Source organism: Lathyrus oleraceus, chromosome 2, assembly GCF_024323335.1.
Source record: "Lathyrus oleraceus cultivar Zhongwan6 chromosome 2, CAAS_Psat_ZW6_1.0, whole genome shotgun sequence".
In the NCBI taxonomy this organism is placed as follows: Eukaryota; Viridiplantae; Streptophyta; class Magnoliopsida; order Fabales; family Fabaceae; genus Lathyrus; species Lathyrus oleraceus.
The window spans coordinates 419,198,378-419,217,032 of NC_066580.1; the positions used below are offsets into that span (position 1 = coordinate 419,198,378).

Genomic DNA, 18,655 nt, shown 5'->3' on the forward strand with positions numbered 1-18,655 from the left:
CACCACTGGTATGGATGAACCAGATGCAGACTGAGTACAATGTCACTCAGAATGTCATGACATTGGATGCTACTCAGTTTGACAAATTTAGGGGCAAAGTGGGAATGTGCCCTTCTGAGAAATTATAGCAACTAATGATGTTAGTTATTTACTGTTTAATAAGTCAACTTATTAAACACTTGATAGTGCACTCTGATTGGTTAACAAATAATAGATACTGCTCGTACAACAAGCATTACCTATTCCATCGTTTCAACTTTCAGTCTTGCAAGCTTTCTCTCAAAGAAACTGTTCATCTCTCCTCTGAGATATTCATCATGTCGCACCAATCCGACTCATCTTCCTACACGACCATGTCTGATTCCTCTAGCTCCGAATCATGCAACCCTAACAGGGAATATCCTGTGTCTGACTCTGCAAATACCTCACATGCAAGAAGACCTAAAGAAACGGTCTCAGGCTTCTCCTCAGCACTCGCGCTTGATGAACAAACTAGAGAAGATTCCAGGTATGTTCACAATTCCATTGCAACGTTGGTAACTGGAATCTTGTCTGGTAATCATAAGGTTCTTGGGGTTTCAGTTCCCCTAAACACGATTGTACCAGAAAATGATGCGTGTCAAGAAAATACAGTTTCCTTAGCAAAGAATGTGTCTGATGAGGCTGAGCAAATTGATGCTCATGAGGGGTCAAATATTGAAAAACCCTTAGAGAATGTGGGTAATGAGGTAGTCCGTGTCACTCATGATGTCAGTGACAACCCTAAAGCTGACACAGTTGATCTGGAAGAACTCTCTGATAATGAACTGTTAACCTCAGTTGTCCCTAGTATAACCAAAAGGGTTAGGACTAGGAGAGAAAAGAAAACACTGGTGCAAAGGTCCCCCAGCAAGAAGATGGATGTGCCAAACTCTCCCAATCCAAAGGTGGCAAAAAGTTCTCTCAAGAGGAAAGGGCATGGTCCAACAAAATCTTGGAGCAAAGAGGTGCCCAAGAAAATGAAGACCAAGTATGTTGCTGTGGAGTCTGACTCAGATGTCCCATGTGATGTCACAACATCTCTATCAAAGAAGAAGCCAACCACTAGCAAGCTGGCAGCTAGTGTCCCTGAGGTGCCTATTGACAACATATCATTCCATTTTGCTTCTAGTGTGAACAGGTGGAAGTATATGTATCACAAGAGGCTGGCTTTAGAAAGGGAACTGGCTCAGAATGTCCTAGAATGTAAGGAGATTGTAGACCCGATTCAAGAGGCAGGGTTAATGAAAACTGTGACTCAGCTCTCAAAGTTCTATGAGACTTTAGTAAAGGAGTTTATTGTCAATGTGTCTGAAGAATATGCTGATAGTAAGTCTAGGGAGTTCAGAAAAGTATATGTGCGAGGCAAGTGTGTGAACTTCTCTCCCTCAGTAATCAACATGTATTTGGGAAGACCTGATGTAGCACAACCTGAGCTTGAGGTGACTGATAACAAAATATGTCAAGTCATCACTGCTAATCAAGTCAGGAAGTGGCCTCTAAAAGGTAAGTTGGTGGCCAGCAAACTCAGTGTCAAGTATGCTATGCTGCACAAAATTGGAGCTTCCAACTGGGTGCCCACCAATCACAAATCTATAGTGGTTGTGATGCTTGGAAAGTTCATATATGCTGTTGGAACCAAAGCCAAATTTGACTATGGAACCTACATTTTTTATCAAACCATGAAGCATGCAGGAAGCTTCAGTGTAAAGGGGCCCATAGCCTTTCCTTCCCTCATATGTGGTATTGTGTTGAATCAATTTCCAAACATATTGACAGAGAATGAATTTGTGAAAAGAAGAGAGAGTCCTTTGGCCTTCAATTATAAATTATTCCTGGGTAAGCATGTCCCTGACATTGCCATGACAACAGGAGAGACATCCAGTGTTTGCAATCAACCAGGCAAAGTTGCTGTGATTGCCATACTCAGAGAGACATGCAAGGAGCTAGAGGCAAGGAAGCTCACTTTGGAAAATTTGATTATCAAATTGGAGATGTCTGAAGCTGCTGAGGCTACAGAAGGAGTTGCAAGGCAAAGTGCAGAGGGTGGAGAGGATGCCAGTCCTGATGATGGCACTGATGATGAGGCTGACTCTGAGTCAGATGATTAAATCATTTCCTGTGTTTCTGTCAATTGTGTGTAATTCTGTTTTACTTTGGTCTGTAATTTTTAAGTGTTGCTTTGGCAACATTTTTGACAAAAAGGGGGAGTAACACCTGTGTGGTGCCCCAGGACAACAGATTTGCTATGTGCTTGTGCTTGAACAGATATTGAAGATCCTCTAATCCAGAGGTTGTGCTGCAGCTTGATGTTCAATGAGTGTGAGTGTGTTGATGTGTGCATTCTATGTGTGTTGCTGCTCTGAGTGTATTAGCTAGGTTAATTTCCCTGTTAGATTTGTGTTTTCCGCTGCTGTGAACTCTGTTGTGATGCCAAGTTGTTTTAGCCAAAAATTTGCCAAAGGGGGAGTTTGTAGATGTTTGATTGGCTGCATTTTGTGTTAAAACACTAATTGTACTCTGATGTCTTGACTGATGTCATGACATGCTTAAGTAGCATGCTGCGGGATTAAGCTAATACAGGATTTAGTGAATGTCAAACTGGATGTTATGACATTCATCCATGACAGCAAATACTGAACTATAGAACAATTAGTTTTTCTGTTATGGCTCAGTATTGAGTTCAGTCTACTTCTTAGGGAAGTAATAGACCTGGCACATAGCCTATTGTGTAAATGTCAAACTGAAGGTTATGACATTTATCTCTGACAGCTGATACTGAAGTATAGACTGGTTGGTCTCTCTATTACAGTTCAGCATTTAGTACAGTCTGTTTTTCAGGAGAATAACAGACCTAGCATATGGTTTATGTTCTGGACGTCAGACTGAATGTTGTGACATTCATTCTTGACAGCATATGCTAAAGTGTAGGATGGTTAGTTTTTCTGTTTCAGTAATTTTCTCAGGCTATTCTTCAGGAATCCAACAGCTGAGCTAAATTCCAGGAAACTAACAACTGAGCTACATTTAATGAACCTAACAAATAGCCTATTTGTTAGCACCCAAATATGTGGAAATTAGGTTAACTTGCTTAACCTTAATTTTAGGGAATACAAGTACAAGGCCCAAGTGCTGCAATATAAAAGGATGGCAATCCTTCATTAAGAACTCAGGGGTTTTAGGCGTGAAGATTTTATTGTTCCATCATACTTCACTGTTGTATTTTTGTGTGTCTTGTATTAGGTGTATCTTGTGAGCCAAGCAATTATCACCTAGATGATTGCATTGGACTAGGGTGTTCATTGAGTTGTAAGTGTTGTGTCACTCTAAGCTTTTAAGCGTGAATGATGTGTATCTTGATTAAAGTTGTTAAGCACAATCAAGAGTTATTTGAAGTATAACTTCACCATTTAACTTTAATCTAATTAAAGGTTGTAATCACTGAGGTGATTGAGGGGGAGTGAGTAGGAACTCTGGTCTTAGTGTAAGATTGAAATTGCATTGGGTAGGTATTAAGTGATAGGATTAAACAGGTGGTTTAAGGCCTAAATTAATACTGCTAATAGTGGATTTCGTCCCTGGCTTGGTAGCCCCCAGACGTAGGTGTGTGTGACACCGAACTGGGTAAACAATTCCTTGTGTTATTTACTGCACTTACATTTACCTGCTGTTTACATTCCTGTCTGCATAGAATCGGATGTCATAACATCCTGTGTGACATCGATAGTCTGTTAACTAGAATTTCAATAGTATTCTCATAGCGGGTCAATCCAGTATAAATATTACTCTTAATATTCATACCTATGTTTAAGACTTGATAACTCCTTATACATGATCCATGAGATGTGATCATCAGTCTATATACATAATAGTCTTAATGCTTTAATGTTATCCCACTTCACAATAAAGTTCGACTACGGATACTTTAAGAATAATGTCCTTATGTTTAATGTGATCTCATGATTAAGTCACACTTGATACATTAAACGGACTATCTATTCTAGGGACTTTATTAAATAAACATAATAAAGAAAAAGCCTTTTATTATTAATAAACAATTCGATACAGGTACCAAAAGTATTGGCCTCTAGGGCTTACACCAACAATCACTTCGAGACGCAACAGGTCTCTCTAAGTTTCATACAGGGGAAAGTTACTTCCATAATACAATGAAGCTCGCCATTCCAAGAATCATCCAATCAAGGGCATGTTGTTGCAAAATTTAAAATACTGGGGCAAGATGTCCTACAGTCATATTTTGGAAAACAATTATCATTTCCTTTTCCAAGGGAAGCTTTTCTTCAAAGGCCTAACAAAATAGGGCACGATAAGTTCACAAAGTGGGAAGCATATCATTATTCATATTGATCTGAGCAAGTAAGAGGTTACTACTCTTCTAGAAACAAGAGTCCTTAGTGAAGCCCGCCAGGCAGCAAGGCAGAAATCAGAGTTTTGCAAACCATCTTCATGGTGTCAAAACTGTTCAAAGCCAGTGGTGTCGGGGAATCAGAGCTTGATACCCACAAAATGCATAAACTAATATATTCATGAATTTACATTCATTTTGCATATCATGTATAAAACATATCATGCATAAACCTCAGTTGGATTCAACAACCTCTCAAGGAAGTTCAGTGTAATCCTCAGTACACCAAGATGCAAGAGGTGTTCTCAAAAGTAGAACAATTCTTTTCTTCAGTAAACACTTTTAGAAGTCTATCATTGTTAAATGATGATTCTTAAGGTGAGTTTCTTCCCCAATAAGGTGATTGATATTCTCCCATTGGCACTTTGGTGTCAACGAAATTTCGGTTTGGTTTCCCAATAGATATCTCCCCACAAAGTTTCCCATATATTTTATTTTCCCAAGCAAAATTTCATGAAATCCCCAAGCGAGTTTCATACCAGCAGGATTCCTTAAGCAAGGTATCCCTAACAACTTTATCTTCAGCAAGTCTCTTTGAAGTAGTTGTCTAAGATGAACATCTCTACATAAGTTAGCAATCTCCCCAGTGAGTCTAATGGACATGAGTTCCATGATAGATAAGCTTTACTGAATGTTCCTCAGTATATCTCCAGTGAGTCTCATGCGTGTTTATTTCCCAGAGAGTCTCTCGTATTCCCCAATACGTTGCTTTAATCAATCCTCGGAAGAGTTAGTGTTCCATGCTGATCTACAATGCGATGGAGCATTAGATTTTACTAGTCAGTTCGATAATTGAGAGTAATGTTAATCCTTTTAGATATCATTAACTTTTCCTCCCCAACAAGTCTCTGAGATCTTCTCATTCCCCAAAAGAGTCTCTTGTCAGCCAAGAGCAGCTGAATATGCAGTTAATCCCAAAGAAAGTCTTTTGTTTATTTCCCATCAGTTTGCTTCAACCAAGAGCAGCTGAATGCATTAGTTTCAGCAAAGAGTAGTTGAATACTATTTTATTTTCCAGCAGTTTTGCTTCAACCAAGAGCAGTTGAATACTATTTTATTTCTTAGCAGTTTTGCTTCAACCAAGAGCAGTTGAATGCATTAGTTTCAACCAAGAGAAGTTGGATACTTTTTATATTTTAAATAGTTTGCTTCAACCAAGATCAGTTGAATGCATTAGTTTCAACCAAGAGCAGCTGGATACTTTTTTTTATCAGTTTGCTTCAACCAAGAGCAGTTAAATGCAGTAGTTTCAGCCAAGAGTAGCTGGACACCATTTTCTTTTTACAATTTTGCTTCAACCAAGAGCAGTTGAATGCATTTATTTCAGCCAAGAGTTTCAGAATACAACATGTTTAGCCAAGAGCAGCTGAATATGATCATTTGTTCCCTCATGAGAGTTCGCCTTCAACGAAGAACGTATGAAGACCATTCAAGTATGTTACCTTGTAACAGATCCATCCCTAGAGATCAACCGTCAGTCAAGAGTAGTTGAACATGAGTCTCTAAACCCCAGTCATTTGCACAACATTTGAGAAATCAAGAGCATTTCTCATTACATTTACATTCATGATTAAGAAATCAAGATCATTTCTTAACTCGTACACAGTTTATTTACATTCATGATTAAGGAATCACAAGTATTTCTTAATTCATTTGCATATCATCTGATAAATCAAGAGCATTTCTAAGTTCATTTACATTCATGATTAAGAAATCAAGAGTATTTCTTAACTCACACTCATTTGCATTCTCATGATTAAGAAATCAAGAGTATTTCTTAACTTATACCATTTCATATTTAAGAAGTCGGGAGTACTTCTTAACCTGCACAACATTTGAGAGATCAAGATCATTTCTCATATCATTTATCATCTAATGATTAAGAAATCAAGAGTATTTCTTAATTCATCTGCATTTTTATTCATCCATATGATGATTAATAGATCAAGAGTATTTCTTAATCCATTCATCTCTAAGGAGTCAAGAGTACTTCTTAGCATCCACATCATCTGTTATTCATACAGTTGAGAAATTGAGAGTATTTTTCTTAATTCATTCGCATTCATTTTTAAGAAGTCAAGAGTACTTCTTAAACCTTCATTTACATTCATACCACCCGACGATTAAGAAATCAAGAGTATTTCTTAAATCTCGTTGCATTCATTTGCATTACCGTTTACTGATTAAGAAATCGAGAGTATTTCTTAACCCCTAATGCATTCAGTCGTAACCATAAGCATATCATTCCATTGCGTAAGAGGGCAAAATTTGGGTATGTTTGGTATTTAAACTATCTTTCACCATGATGATTTGAAGATAAGATTTCTTCATATCTTCCAATTAAAGATGTTTAAATAGGGACAACTGTCATACCCTAAATTTTACCTTAAGTTTTTCACTCGCATCAGCATAATATAAATGATCCATTTTGTCGTGCATTTCATTAGTTAAAAAGCATTTATGAAGAGTTTAGATAAAAAGTCAGGAGTTCTAGCATTTTATCTTACCTTAATAACATTCATTCATTCATATGTTGATTAAGAAGTCGAAAGACTTCGTTTCTCAATCTCAGTGCATTCATTCATTATGTTGTATCTTCTTTAAGAGGTTCAGAGGGTGACAATCAAGAGTATTATCATCATCTGAGTCTTTGTATGATTTTAATTGTGATTTTAGAGGCAAATGGTCAAAGGGCAATTCATTTACAATCGATTGTCTGTTCACGATTATTCAGTCAGCAATTCAATACATTCACATGTCGTTTACATTTTTTACCTGTCACAATATGCATTTTGTTCCGCATAACACTTAAACTATTGCTCGAAATAATTTTTTAGATCTACAGATAAACCAGTCAAATCGTTCCTCAACTGAGCTTCGGATTATCGGGCGAAAAATTACAAAATTGAGCTTGTAGACGTCAATTTTATTAATCTACGATCCGCGTAGTTTAACCTGGTGTGCTCATTTTAATTTTTCGACTATTTTTCAGTCGCATTTTAATCAGTCTGAGCCTTTTAACCGGTCGATTTTTATTTCAAAATTTGATCAAAACCTATATGTTTCCGAGAATTTTATTTCGTGCTGGTCCTTTTGTTGCATTCATTTTATTTTTTTGAACACTTTTTTTTGTTTTTTTTTATTTCGAACCCATTTCTTTTTTTCTTTTTTCAAAATACATGTGTTAATTAACTAAAATTTTCCATGTTTTTATTTTAAGTTAATTTTTATTATTTAAAATAGTTTAACTTGTTTAGGTTAATTTGTTTCTAACATTTCTTACACTATTTAAGTATTTATAGTCTTTTTTTAAGAAAATAATTTTATTTGTCATTAATAATTAATTTAAAAAATAATAATATCATGTATATATATTTTGACATGTGATTGAAAATGTCTCCAACCACAAGAAGAGGCCACGCGGCCAATTTAAGTCCACGAAGTAAAAAAAAATGTTTTTGCTCATTTGGCCAAGATCCAAACATTGCCTTAAAATATCTTCCACCATAACAATGTAAATAAAACAACACCCATATTTCCTCCACCACAAATTATCGTGCATCATCGGAAACAATTTCCGACCGCGTCACCACCACAACCGCGAGATATCTCCCTTCCACCATAAAGCTTCCAACAGAAAACCTGCAATCATTCCATTCGTTCTCCTCCACACACCACAACGAACTCGGCAACACCATTCGACCATCTTACTTGCTCAACGGAAAGCGTACGCAACAAGGATCACTCAAACTCGAAGGTATGTGTTCTCACCATATTTTCTCCGATTCTTTCATATTCGTACTGCTGCATTTTCAGGTGGGTGTTAGAGTGGAAGAATTGCTGCCTTTTTGTTCATAATGTTTATTTTCGGTCTCATATACTTGCGTTTTGTGAGCCATGAAAATATGATGAACAATGCAAAATGGAACATGCTTTACTGATAGTGTGAAATATATCTTTTGTTTTTTTAATATTTTCGATAACTTTCTTTTGTTATTTATTGTTTTTTAGTTTGTTATGGAGCTATGTGTGGATTTAATTTTTCTTGTTGATGAAGTGTTTTGTTTTTATTTTATTATATTTTAATTGGTATAGTCATCTACTTTTAATATATAAAAGTTAATTACCACCATAATTACTTAATTACCCTAATTACAATCCATAATACAGCTACTTTTATGTTCCTATAAGTAATTTCATACTAAACTCTATTTATACTACTAAAAAATATTACCGTTATTTTATTGTTGTTGCAATCTTATCATTCCAAAATGAAATCAATATTCTGAAATCAAATTAATTATTATTGTAGTTTTTTTGCCAAATATTATCGTTACTTGATTTTCTTTAAATGACAAAATGAATATTTAATTGTATAATTATATGTTATTAAATTATAACTTTAAAATTAAAAATAACTATTTAATATAGTTGATTAATATTAATTGAGTAATTTAATATTATTGTTAATTTACCTACCAATTAATTATTATTATTGTTATTATTATTATTGATATTTACCCGCCATATATGATAAGAATATTTTTAAAATTTAAATAGTATATTTATTATTTGATTTGATTTAATTGAGATCCAAACTCTATAAATTAAAATCGGTTACTTATTATGAACAATAATATAGGGTCATTCCAATGTCAATCTATTATTAATTGAATTTTACATAGATGTATTTTTGCAATAACACGCTGGCATATTGAATCTTATACCGCTGTTATCTTTGCACTAACATATTTTATCCTTTCAACAGAATAATTATAGTAAATACGTACATTCTGTATACCGAATTATAATAAAAATGTATTAAAATCAAAAGCAATAAAACTGTTTACAGTAAATAAAAATATAGAATAACATCTTAAAATTCTATTCTATTTGATTATTCATTTACTTATTACTAATTTATTTATTATATAAAAATATATCAAATAAAATTTTAAATATATGTTGTGTCATTAGTATTTATTTCAACTTTTGATTTATTATTGATTTTTTATTTCAATGAATTTTTCTTTAAATATTTATGATCATGAAGAAATTAGACTATATTTTTATTTACTGTAAACAGTTTTATTGCTTTTGATTTTAATACATTTTTATTATAATTCGGTATACAGATTATTCTGTTGAAAGGATAAAATATGTTAGTTCAAAGATAACAGCGGTATAAGATTCAATATGTGAGCGTGTTATTGCAAAATTACATCTATGTAAAATTCAATTAATAATAGATTGACATTGGAATGACCCTATATTATTGTTCATAATAAGTAACCGATTTTAATTTATAGAGTTTGGATCTCAATTAAATCAAATCAAATCAAATAATAAATATACTATTTAAATTTTAAAAATATTCTTATCATATATGGCGGCGGGTAAATATCAATAATAATAATAACAATAATAATAATTAATTGGTAGGTAAATTAACAATAATATTAAATTACTCAATTAATATTAATCAACTATATTAAATAGTTATTTTTAATTTAAAGTTATAATTTAATAACATATAATTATACAATCAAAACGATGTTATATATGTGCTGAAAGATTTGAAGTAATGCACATTATTTTCATAACTTATGTGTTTGATAAATTTATATATTTTGCATCACTGAATCCCATCATATAATATTGTTTATTTATATTGCAAAATAGGGGTAATTGCATAAATTGCAATTTATGGGAAATCTATGGATCAAAATTTTTGGCTTACTACAATGATCCTAAAAATAATGGAGCTATTGTAATTCTGCTCACTCATGCAATGGAGCTATTTTAATACATTTTTATTATAATTCGGTATACAGAATGTATGTATTTACTATAATAGATTGACATTGGAATGACCCTATATTATTGTTCATAATAAGTAACCGATTTTAATTTATAGAGTTTGGATCTCAATTAAATTAAATCAAATCAAATAATAAATATACTATTTAAATTTTAAAAATATTCTTATCATATATGGCGGGTAAATATCAATAATAATAATAACAATAATAATAATTAATTGGTAGGTAAATTAACAATAATATTAAATTACTCAATTAATATTAATCAACTATATTAAATAGTTATTTTTAATTTAAAGTTATAATTTAATAACATATAATTATACAATGAAAACGATGTTATATATGTGCTGAAAGATTTGAAGTAATGCGCATTGTTTTCATAACTTATGTGTTTGATAAATTTATATATTTTGCATCACTGAATCCCATCATATAATATTGTTTATTTATATTGCAAAATAGGGGTAATTGCATAAATTGCAATTTATGGGAAATCTATGGATCAAATTTTTTGGCTTACTACAATGATCCTAAAAACAATGGAGCTATTGTAATTCTGCTCACTCATGCAATGGTAAAAGATGGCCAAGGTATTACACTATCAGACTTTATAAATACATAGCTGATTTGTATTTTTCATTATACGTTCAATAATTTTTATATTAATTATAAAATTTACAGTGTCAAATGCATGGAGTGGTTCCAAATTGTTGATAAATGAAGACATCCCTGAAATTCAAGATTTTATGTCTAAGTATGGATTTTATTTATTTATTTATATTCAGATTATTATACGTAATTTTTAATTTCAAAAACAATCTTATTTCTATAGGTTGCCTACTAATGAACAGAAGGAGAAGCCTACTCAATCTGCAAAATCTCTTTCTAATTGGTCTGGTGGTTCTCAGTATTCGCCAGTAGAAAGGTTTGTTCATAATGCGAAATGTATGTCCTTAAGTCAGTTCTGCAAAATCAAACATGTAAGTTGAATACTATAGAGCCGAATTTATCTTTACTATTACAATTATATTATTTGCTTTTTGAAATTAATATCATTTTTTATTTGCTTTCAGGAAACTTTATGTGTTACTGTAGCAACCACATTGAAATTTGCTGTCTCAAAGTATGGATGGTTTTATTATGGCTGCACAAGGTGTTCTTCGAAGGCACCTAATCCTGAAAAAGCTTATGAATGTTCAAGTGGGCAAAAAGTCGAACATCCTATACCAAGGTACATATAATCTAGATGAATTGCAAATAAATTTGGTAATGGATTTGTTATTAATCATATTATTTTCTTCGTTTAAAATACTATAGGTACAAGATTGAGATATATGTTAGCAATGGTGAATCAAAATATCGATTTGTATTCTGAGATTCCGAATGTGCTGCTATACTTGGAATGACTGCTGAATTTATGCATAACTCTATGGTGGAGGTACATTGTTATACATAAGTTAAAATGTTAATAGTTTATCGAGTTGTAAAGTTCAGATTATCACTCATGGTTGATATTTTATTTTTCCATTAGAATGGAGAAGATGATCCAATGGTTTATCCTGATGAGCTTGAAATGCTGTTGAATAAGAAAATGGCTTTTAGAGTTAAGGTGCAGCCAACGTTTTCCCAAGCGTCTGTTTGGAAGCTTTGTGATGATGAAGCCTTTGTTAAAGAGTTTGAAAATGACTACATAGTAGAAGACGTATAATATTCACTTAATTCATGTATTATTTAAACATTTAACAAGAATAATAAATATTCGATGTTTCAATGTGCAGAATCAGTCTAAAACTGAATATGCAAAGTTGGTCCCTAACAAAGAAAATTTGGAAACTTCCGCAGTAAGTATCTTCATTTGTTAACATAATAATTTTCTATGATAAATATTTTATTATTATAATTCATTTTATATCTGACAATTAATTTTTTATATTGCAAGCAAACATTATCTGCATCTGGTGAAAATGATCCAGAATCAATCATTCTAATGACTCCGGCTAAGGATGTTGTAATTGTTGACAAGGGTGAAGAAGTTGATTTTGAAGCGTCTGGCGCTACGCAATTATCAGGCACCAAACCATCCAAGAAATTAAAGATAGAACCATCTTCTTAATTAGAATTTTCAGAAATTTGATATTGAAATATATTTTATGAACTTTTTAGCACCAGAATGAGTTTAAGTATGAAGTTGTTAAGAACATGATATGTTTTGGTTGTAGGATGTGTTCTTACTTTTTTGAAGTGTTTATTTTGTAGGATTACAATTGACATTTATATTTCATGTATGGTTTAAAGGATGATAATGAGTATTTAATTCATGTGTGTGAAATTATTCAAAATCCTATGTTGTTATGTTGAACATTGTATTTTGTGTGTTCTTTCAACTACAAAATTTATATGAGTATCATATCTTCAAATGTTAATAAGTATTTTAGATTGATAACAAAATACGTTGTCATCTTATGAAATATGTGTATACGACTAAATTATAAATAGATTATTGCATGTCATGTTTGGTTTCAGCATGCCTAATGGTGTTAGAAATTAAAAAAACAATTACATAAAAATTTATTATGAAATCCTTCAAAACTAATTATAGAAAACACATAGAAACACATTTTTTTACAATTTTTTTCAAAGTCTAATACATATGTTAAAATTGCAGGTAGTTCAGAAATGTTGGAGCAATGTTTGAATCTTGCATTCAACTGAATTAAGGATTTATAAAAAAAACAAGGTATAATTATCATATACAGTGAATTGTCTTTTGATTGGTAATGGAAAATCTACATTGTTTGTTTGAAATGATTAAGTTAAGCATGCAACTATACTTTTTACGAATCTCACGTCATCATATATAGTATTATAACTCAACATATTTAAATTATTTATTTGCCAAAATATAGTTGGGGGTTGAAATGAATAATTATGTCCACTGCCTCCTTTCTATTGGCTAGGTCAGTGGAGTATTAAAATAATTCAGCCGTAAGATAATTAATGTTATGCATGATTTGTAATAAATCAATAAGAATATCAATTCTTTATACATTTAGTTGTACAAGAAAATGATTGTAAATAATTAAAGTGGGCTAAGAAAATGGGCCCCACTAAATCCCACTATATATTATATAAAATATAATTAAAAAATTGATTCAAATATATCAAAATACATTAAAAGAGAGTTTTTCATTGGGTAAGGTGATGTATGATATGAGTAATTTCCAATGGGTGAATTATTTTATGGATTTGGGATAAAAATAGAATTTTGAAATCTTGAATTATGGTGTGGATTTGGAATAAGAGGTGGATTTCCAAAATATGGGGTGTTTTGTTGATTTGGGATACAAAGAGGACTTCCATCATTTTGCATAAAATTGGAGCATGTGTTATGTTGATTGAGGTTCATTTTCAAATGAAATGTGTACACACAAAAATTAAAATTAAATAAAATAAATTGGTCAAATTTAGACTAGATGTGAGTGAAAAATGTGATAAAATAAAATACCTATTTATACTACTAAAAAATATTACCGTTATTTTATTGTTGTTGCAATCTTATCATTCCAAAATGAAATCAATATCCTGAAATCAAATTAGTTATTATTGTAGTTTTTTAAGGTTGCGGGCAGGTTTTGAATCATCACTTCCTAAAAGGTTGCGGGCAGGTTTTGTATAAACCCAGTTTTTTAAGGACCAAAGAATTGTACGAAGTTAAATCATTTTTGTTGCTGGACTTATTTCTCACAATTTTAACTAAAATTGTGAACCTTTTGTTTCAATATCTTTTGTTGCATTAAACCTTACTGTATCAATTGCAATTAATTTCAACATTTGGTAGTATTCATTACTATATTTTAAAACAAATGAGGTTCTGGTATTTCTTTTACATGGTTTATGTATTTTGGTTAAATAATCATTTATTATGAAGATTAATATTTGCGCTTTTATACCTCAAATTAGTAACAGATTGGAAAATTTCATCAATTACTAAATAAATATATTTTTATTTCTTATGTCCAAAATCTCAATGATAAATGGAATGTTTATTCATAACATTAACAATTGAATGTTTATTATATATCAATATATCAATAAATTGTAAAAATATTTTTGTATTATATTTTTTGATTATTTCCTTAATATAGTATACAAAAAAATTAAGCAAATTATATTACTATATATTAATAATGTTTTACTTTATTATGTCCCAAACTGGAAAAAGTTATTTGTGGAAATTTTTTGAACCCATTTATTGATCATTTAACATCCATTATATTAAAAAAAACTCTTATGCAATAAATTTGTGTACGTTGATCCAACCATATATATATATATATATATATATATATATATATATATATATATATATATATATATATATATATATATATATAAACAAAAAAATATATTATATTTTAATTTTTTTAAAATAAATTATTGCACTTGCGCGACCCGTGCGAACGCACGGGTCCTTTACTAGTTTATTTAAAGGTTTATTTAGCATGATATATCCTTGTATATTTGTTTTGGTTAGTTTGGATTATGTTGTTACTCCTTTGGTATTGCATTGATTTATTCCTTTTAGCTTTTAATTTGAACTTTCCGGTACATGGCATTGAAACCTATGAGTACAACTACACTTCATTTTCACTGATTAATCTTGTTACTTAGTAATGGATTTTTAAAAAAATGTAATGGTAAGGGGGGATGGTTGGCCCCATTTAGTTTAATCATTTTTTTATTTTATTTTATTTTTATTATTACGAAATCTTAATATTAGGATTAGAGTTTACTTTGGGCTTTAAGCCCATGCTTTTTTACACCCTCACATTCACCGTTTACATCCTTGTTCTTCCTTTATTTATTTATTTTTATATATTTATTTTTTATTTGATTAATTATAATTATTGATTTAATTAAATAATTGTTTATTTTAGTTGATTAATTGTTTTTTTAATGGTTAAATAAAATATTTAAATTATTGGTCTCATTGATTTTTCACGGTTGCATGACAATTTTATAGTTAAAAAATTCAATTTAACTTTAGAAATTGTTTACACGCATAGAGTTTTGTTGACCGACCTCGGATAGTGTGATTCTTACATGAATCGCTTTACAATTGCTTAATATTGTGCTAAATTTCTTTTTAAGTTTAATTTCTGATTTTTACTTCGAGTCCCTTGGCTTTCTCTTGGGTCTTCTTACAACGAGATTCTTTTATTTTTTTCAACTGTCTTTCAAAACTTATATCATTTAATTATCGTATTGTATCCTCATTCGATAAACTGTACCCTCATTCCCAAAAATTGGTAATAAATTTACTGATTTTATTTACTTTATTGTATTAGTTGATTGTTTATTCAAAGATTAAAATCAACCCTTTTTAGAAAAGAACAAAAACAAATACTCGATCCAACGTCGAGCAATTTTTCAGAAAATCGGAATCGCTTACATTATACACTTCTCTATCATTTTCAAAACCCTTCAATCATGCCATTTGAATTTCAGTTCAAACGCAAAATATTAAAAATGTTGATCCAACGTCGAATGCATTTTCCCTAATCAAATCCAAAATACCTAATTATACTTAAACACTATTCCAAAAAAGGGTGAAAAGAGAGATGGTCTCGAGCCTTCGATTCCTCTCCTCAATTACTTGGATACGAGTAGCCTTACTCGGCCATTCGAGCAATTGTCATCTATTAAAAACACCACCCCGCCACATCTAAACTATTTTCAAAATTAAAACTTTAAGTCAAAACTCATTTTCGTTACAAACTTGGACGAAAAAGGAGGTGGATTGGAGTCTTCCATTCCCTTCCCCGAGTACTTGGATACGAGTAGCCTTACTCGGACATACGATTATTTGTCGTCCATCCAAAATACATTAACCTTATTTAAATCCTTTTGCAATTAAGGGTGAAAAGGGAGATGGTCTTAAGCCTTCTATTCCTCTTCTCGAGTACTTGGATACGAGTAGCCTTACTCGTCCATTCGATTAATCGTCATCTAACAAAATGCTCAACCAATAAAATATGTTTTCCGCTCTTGTGCGACCCCGAAAACATTTTCAGAAAAGAGTATGCAACATCCATTTTGATGTGAAACAAACAAAGACTTCAGCCTCTAAGAACGAGCAGCAAGTAAAAGTTTAATCGCTCAAATATGATTCAAGCATCACTCTCTTTAAAAGTAATCCACCCAGTAGTTCTCTTTGGGCAGAACTACGTTTGCCTTGGTTTCGTCATAGCACCTGAAGATACGTAGGAGCAGGATTGCGAAATCTTGTCAGGCACATTAATATTAAAAAACCCTAAGTTTTTCTTTTCTTCCTTTCTTTTTCTCGCTCAGTAAATAGAAGATTACAATTAACATAGCTAACACTCTATCGTAAATCTAACTAAGTGGTTTCTATTGAGTACAACGGATGTGAGGGGTGCTAATAACTTCTCCTTGCATAACCGACTCCCAAAGCTAAATTTGGTTGCGACGACCATTTTTATTTTGTTATTTTTCTTGGGTTTTATCAATATTTTCCTTTCCTCTTTTGGAATAAATAAAGTTCGGTGGCGACTCTATTCGAACATCTTTTTCACAAGTGTTTGAACGCCTTGCAAAGGATCGCATTTTTCGAGATGCGACACATATATTTTCTAAAAGTTGGGGGGAATTAGATTTTAGAAAATCTGACAATACGTAAAAATAAGAGGCAAGAAGAACAAGGTTTTTAGGAAGGAGTATTAGGTTTGAGAAAAGGAATCCATAGAAGTTGTTAAATCCATCATTGTTGCAGGAAACTTAAGGTAATGGGGGGGGGGGACTTTTAATATGGGTGTTTAGCATGAAAGTATAGAGAAGAGAGACCCTTACTCTCATTAGCGATTGTGTAAATTATTTTTTGTTGTGTTGTTGTTATTGTATGATTTTTTTGAGTGAGTTATGTGCATTCTTGCATTTTGATTTGATACATATGTTGATTCCCTTGATAAAGCAAGGTTAATGTGATAACCATGTTAATGTCATGTTTTTGAATACCTTGTATAAGATTATGAATAACTATTTATTTTTAGATTTCTGCATTGCCTTGTAGTTGTGTGATGATTTATGTTTGTGCCCTTTGGGGCAAATTTTCCTAATAATAATTGAATCATGGAATATACCTGTTTGGAGTTTAATGGTTATATTTTTGGGGACACTTAGAACTTAAATAGGTGAAATAGACGAGTTTTGAAATATGTTCAATAGGGAGGAAAGTGCAAAAAATCACAGGTAGACATAGGAGGGGATTAACCGCCTTATTTCAAGCATAACTTGAGTTTCGGGACTCGAATTTAGGTATGGTTCAAAACATTGGAAAACTAACGCAATAATATTTATTTTCAAATAGATAAGTCGGGTCTAGGGGCACTATAATAGTAGTAGTTCATTGGTTTTTATACCAGAGGCGTAGACAATTTCAGTCATGTGTTGGTTATAATATTTCAGGCATAACTTGAGTTTCGTAAGTCCTTTTGAAATGCAACTATTTGAGTTAGAAGAATGTTTAATGATATTTAAAACTGTAGAGTTTCATAACTTTATCATGGATATATAATTTTTCGTGTTATTTTGAAATTAGACATCATGTTTTAGAGTTTATGCAAAAATTATTGCAATAGGACTGAACTAAAATGAATTGAATTGAAGTTTCGTAACTCTGTTGGAGGTACGGTTAAGTGCGTTTGAAAGAGGGTTTAAATATATTTAATACTGGATATTTTCATAATTTTATCATAAGTCTTTAATGTTTTGTGTTATTTTGAAGTTATAAAATTTCATAGTTAAGTCCAGTGTTTTGAGCAATTTTGAGTGTGGTGATTACCTTTTCAAAGAGTTTAAGAGTCATATTTTATTTGGTTAGAGTTGTTATAGAATTGTCAGAGTTACTTTTGAGTTATTTAGAGTTAAAGATCATAATATAGGATACACTTGAGTTGAATCTGGAGCATTGTTGACATTATAAGGTTACCTTTTGAGTAATATTTTTATGTGTTTAAGGTTGTTAAGGTAAAAGAGTTAAAATAGAGTTATTGAGTAATTAATAATAATATTAGTGAATTTAGTTGGAATCTGTGTAATTTGACTCTTTAGAGTTGTTTTGAGTTATATTATTACTTGAGTTAGACCGCCAGTTAATATAGTTCAATTTGAGTTATTACCAATCTTGCAAGAGTTATCAATTGAGTACTTTAGAGTACTTGGGATTATTTCAGAGTCATATCTTAATTGCTTTGAGTAACTTCTGACATGTTTAGAGTTGTTTTTGAATTATTTAAAGGTGAATCTGAGGAGCTTTATTTTATATAATAATAATAATAATAATAATTTAATATTATAAATTATAAAA

General features: G+C 31.4%; 1 protein-coding gene across 1 annotated transcript; it reads left to right on the top strand.

Moving 5' to 3' along the window:
• The first annotated feature begins 353 nt into the window (after window positions 1-353).
• LOC127123512 (uncharacterized) lies at window positions 354-2,129 on the top strand. Its single transcript, XM_051053722.1, has 2 exons — window positions 354-808; window positions 1,160-2,129. Exons 1-2 carry the CDS (start codon window positions 354-356, stop codon window positions 2,127-2,129), a joined length of 1,425 nt encoding a protein of 474 aa, XP_050909679.1.
• The last annotated feature ends 16,526 nt before the right edge of the window (window positions 2,130-18,655 follow it).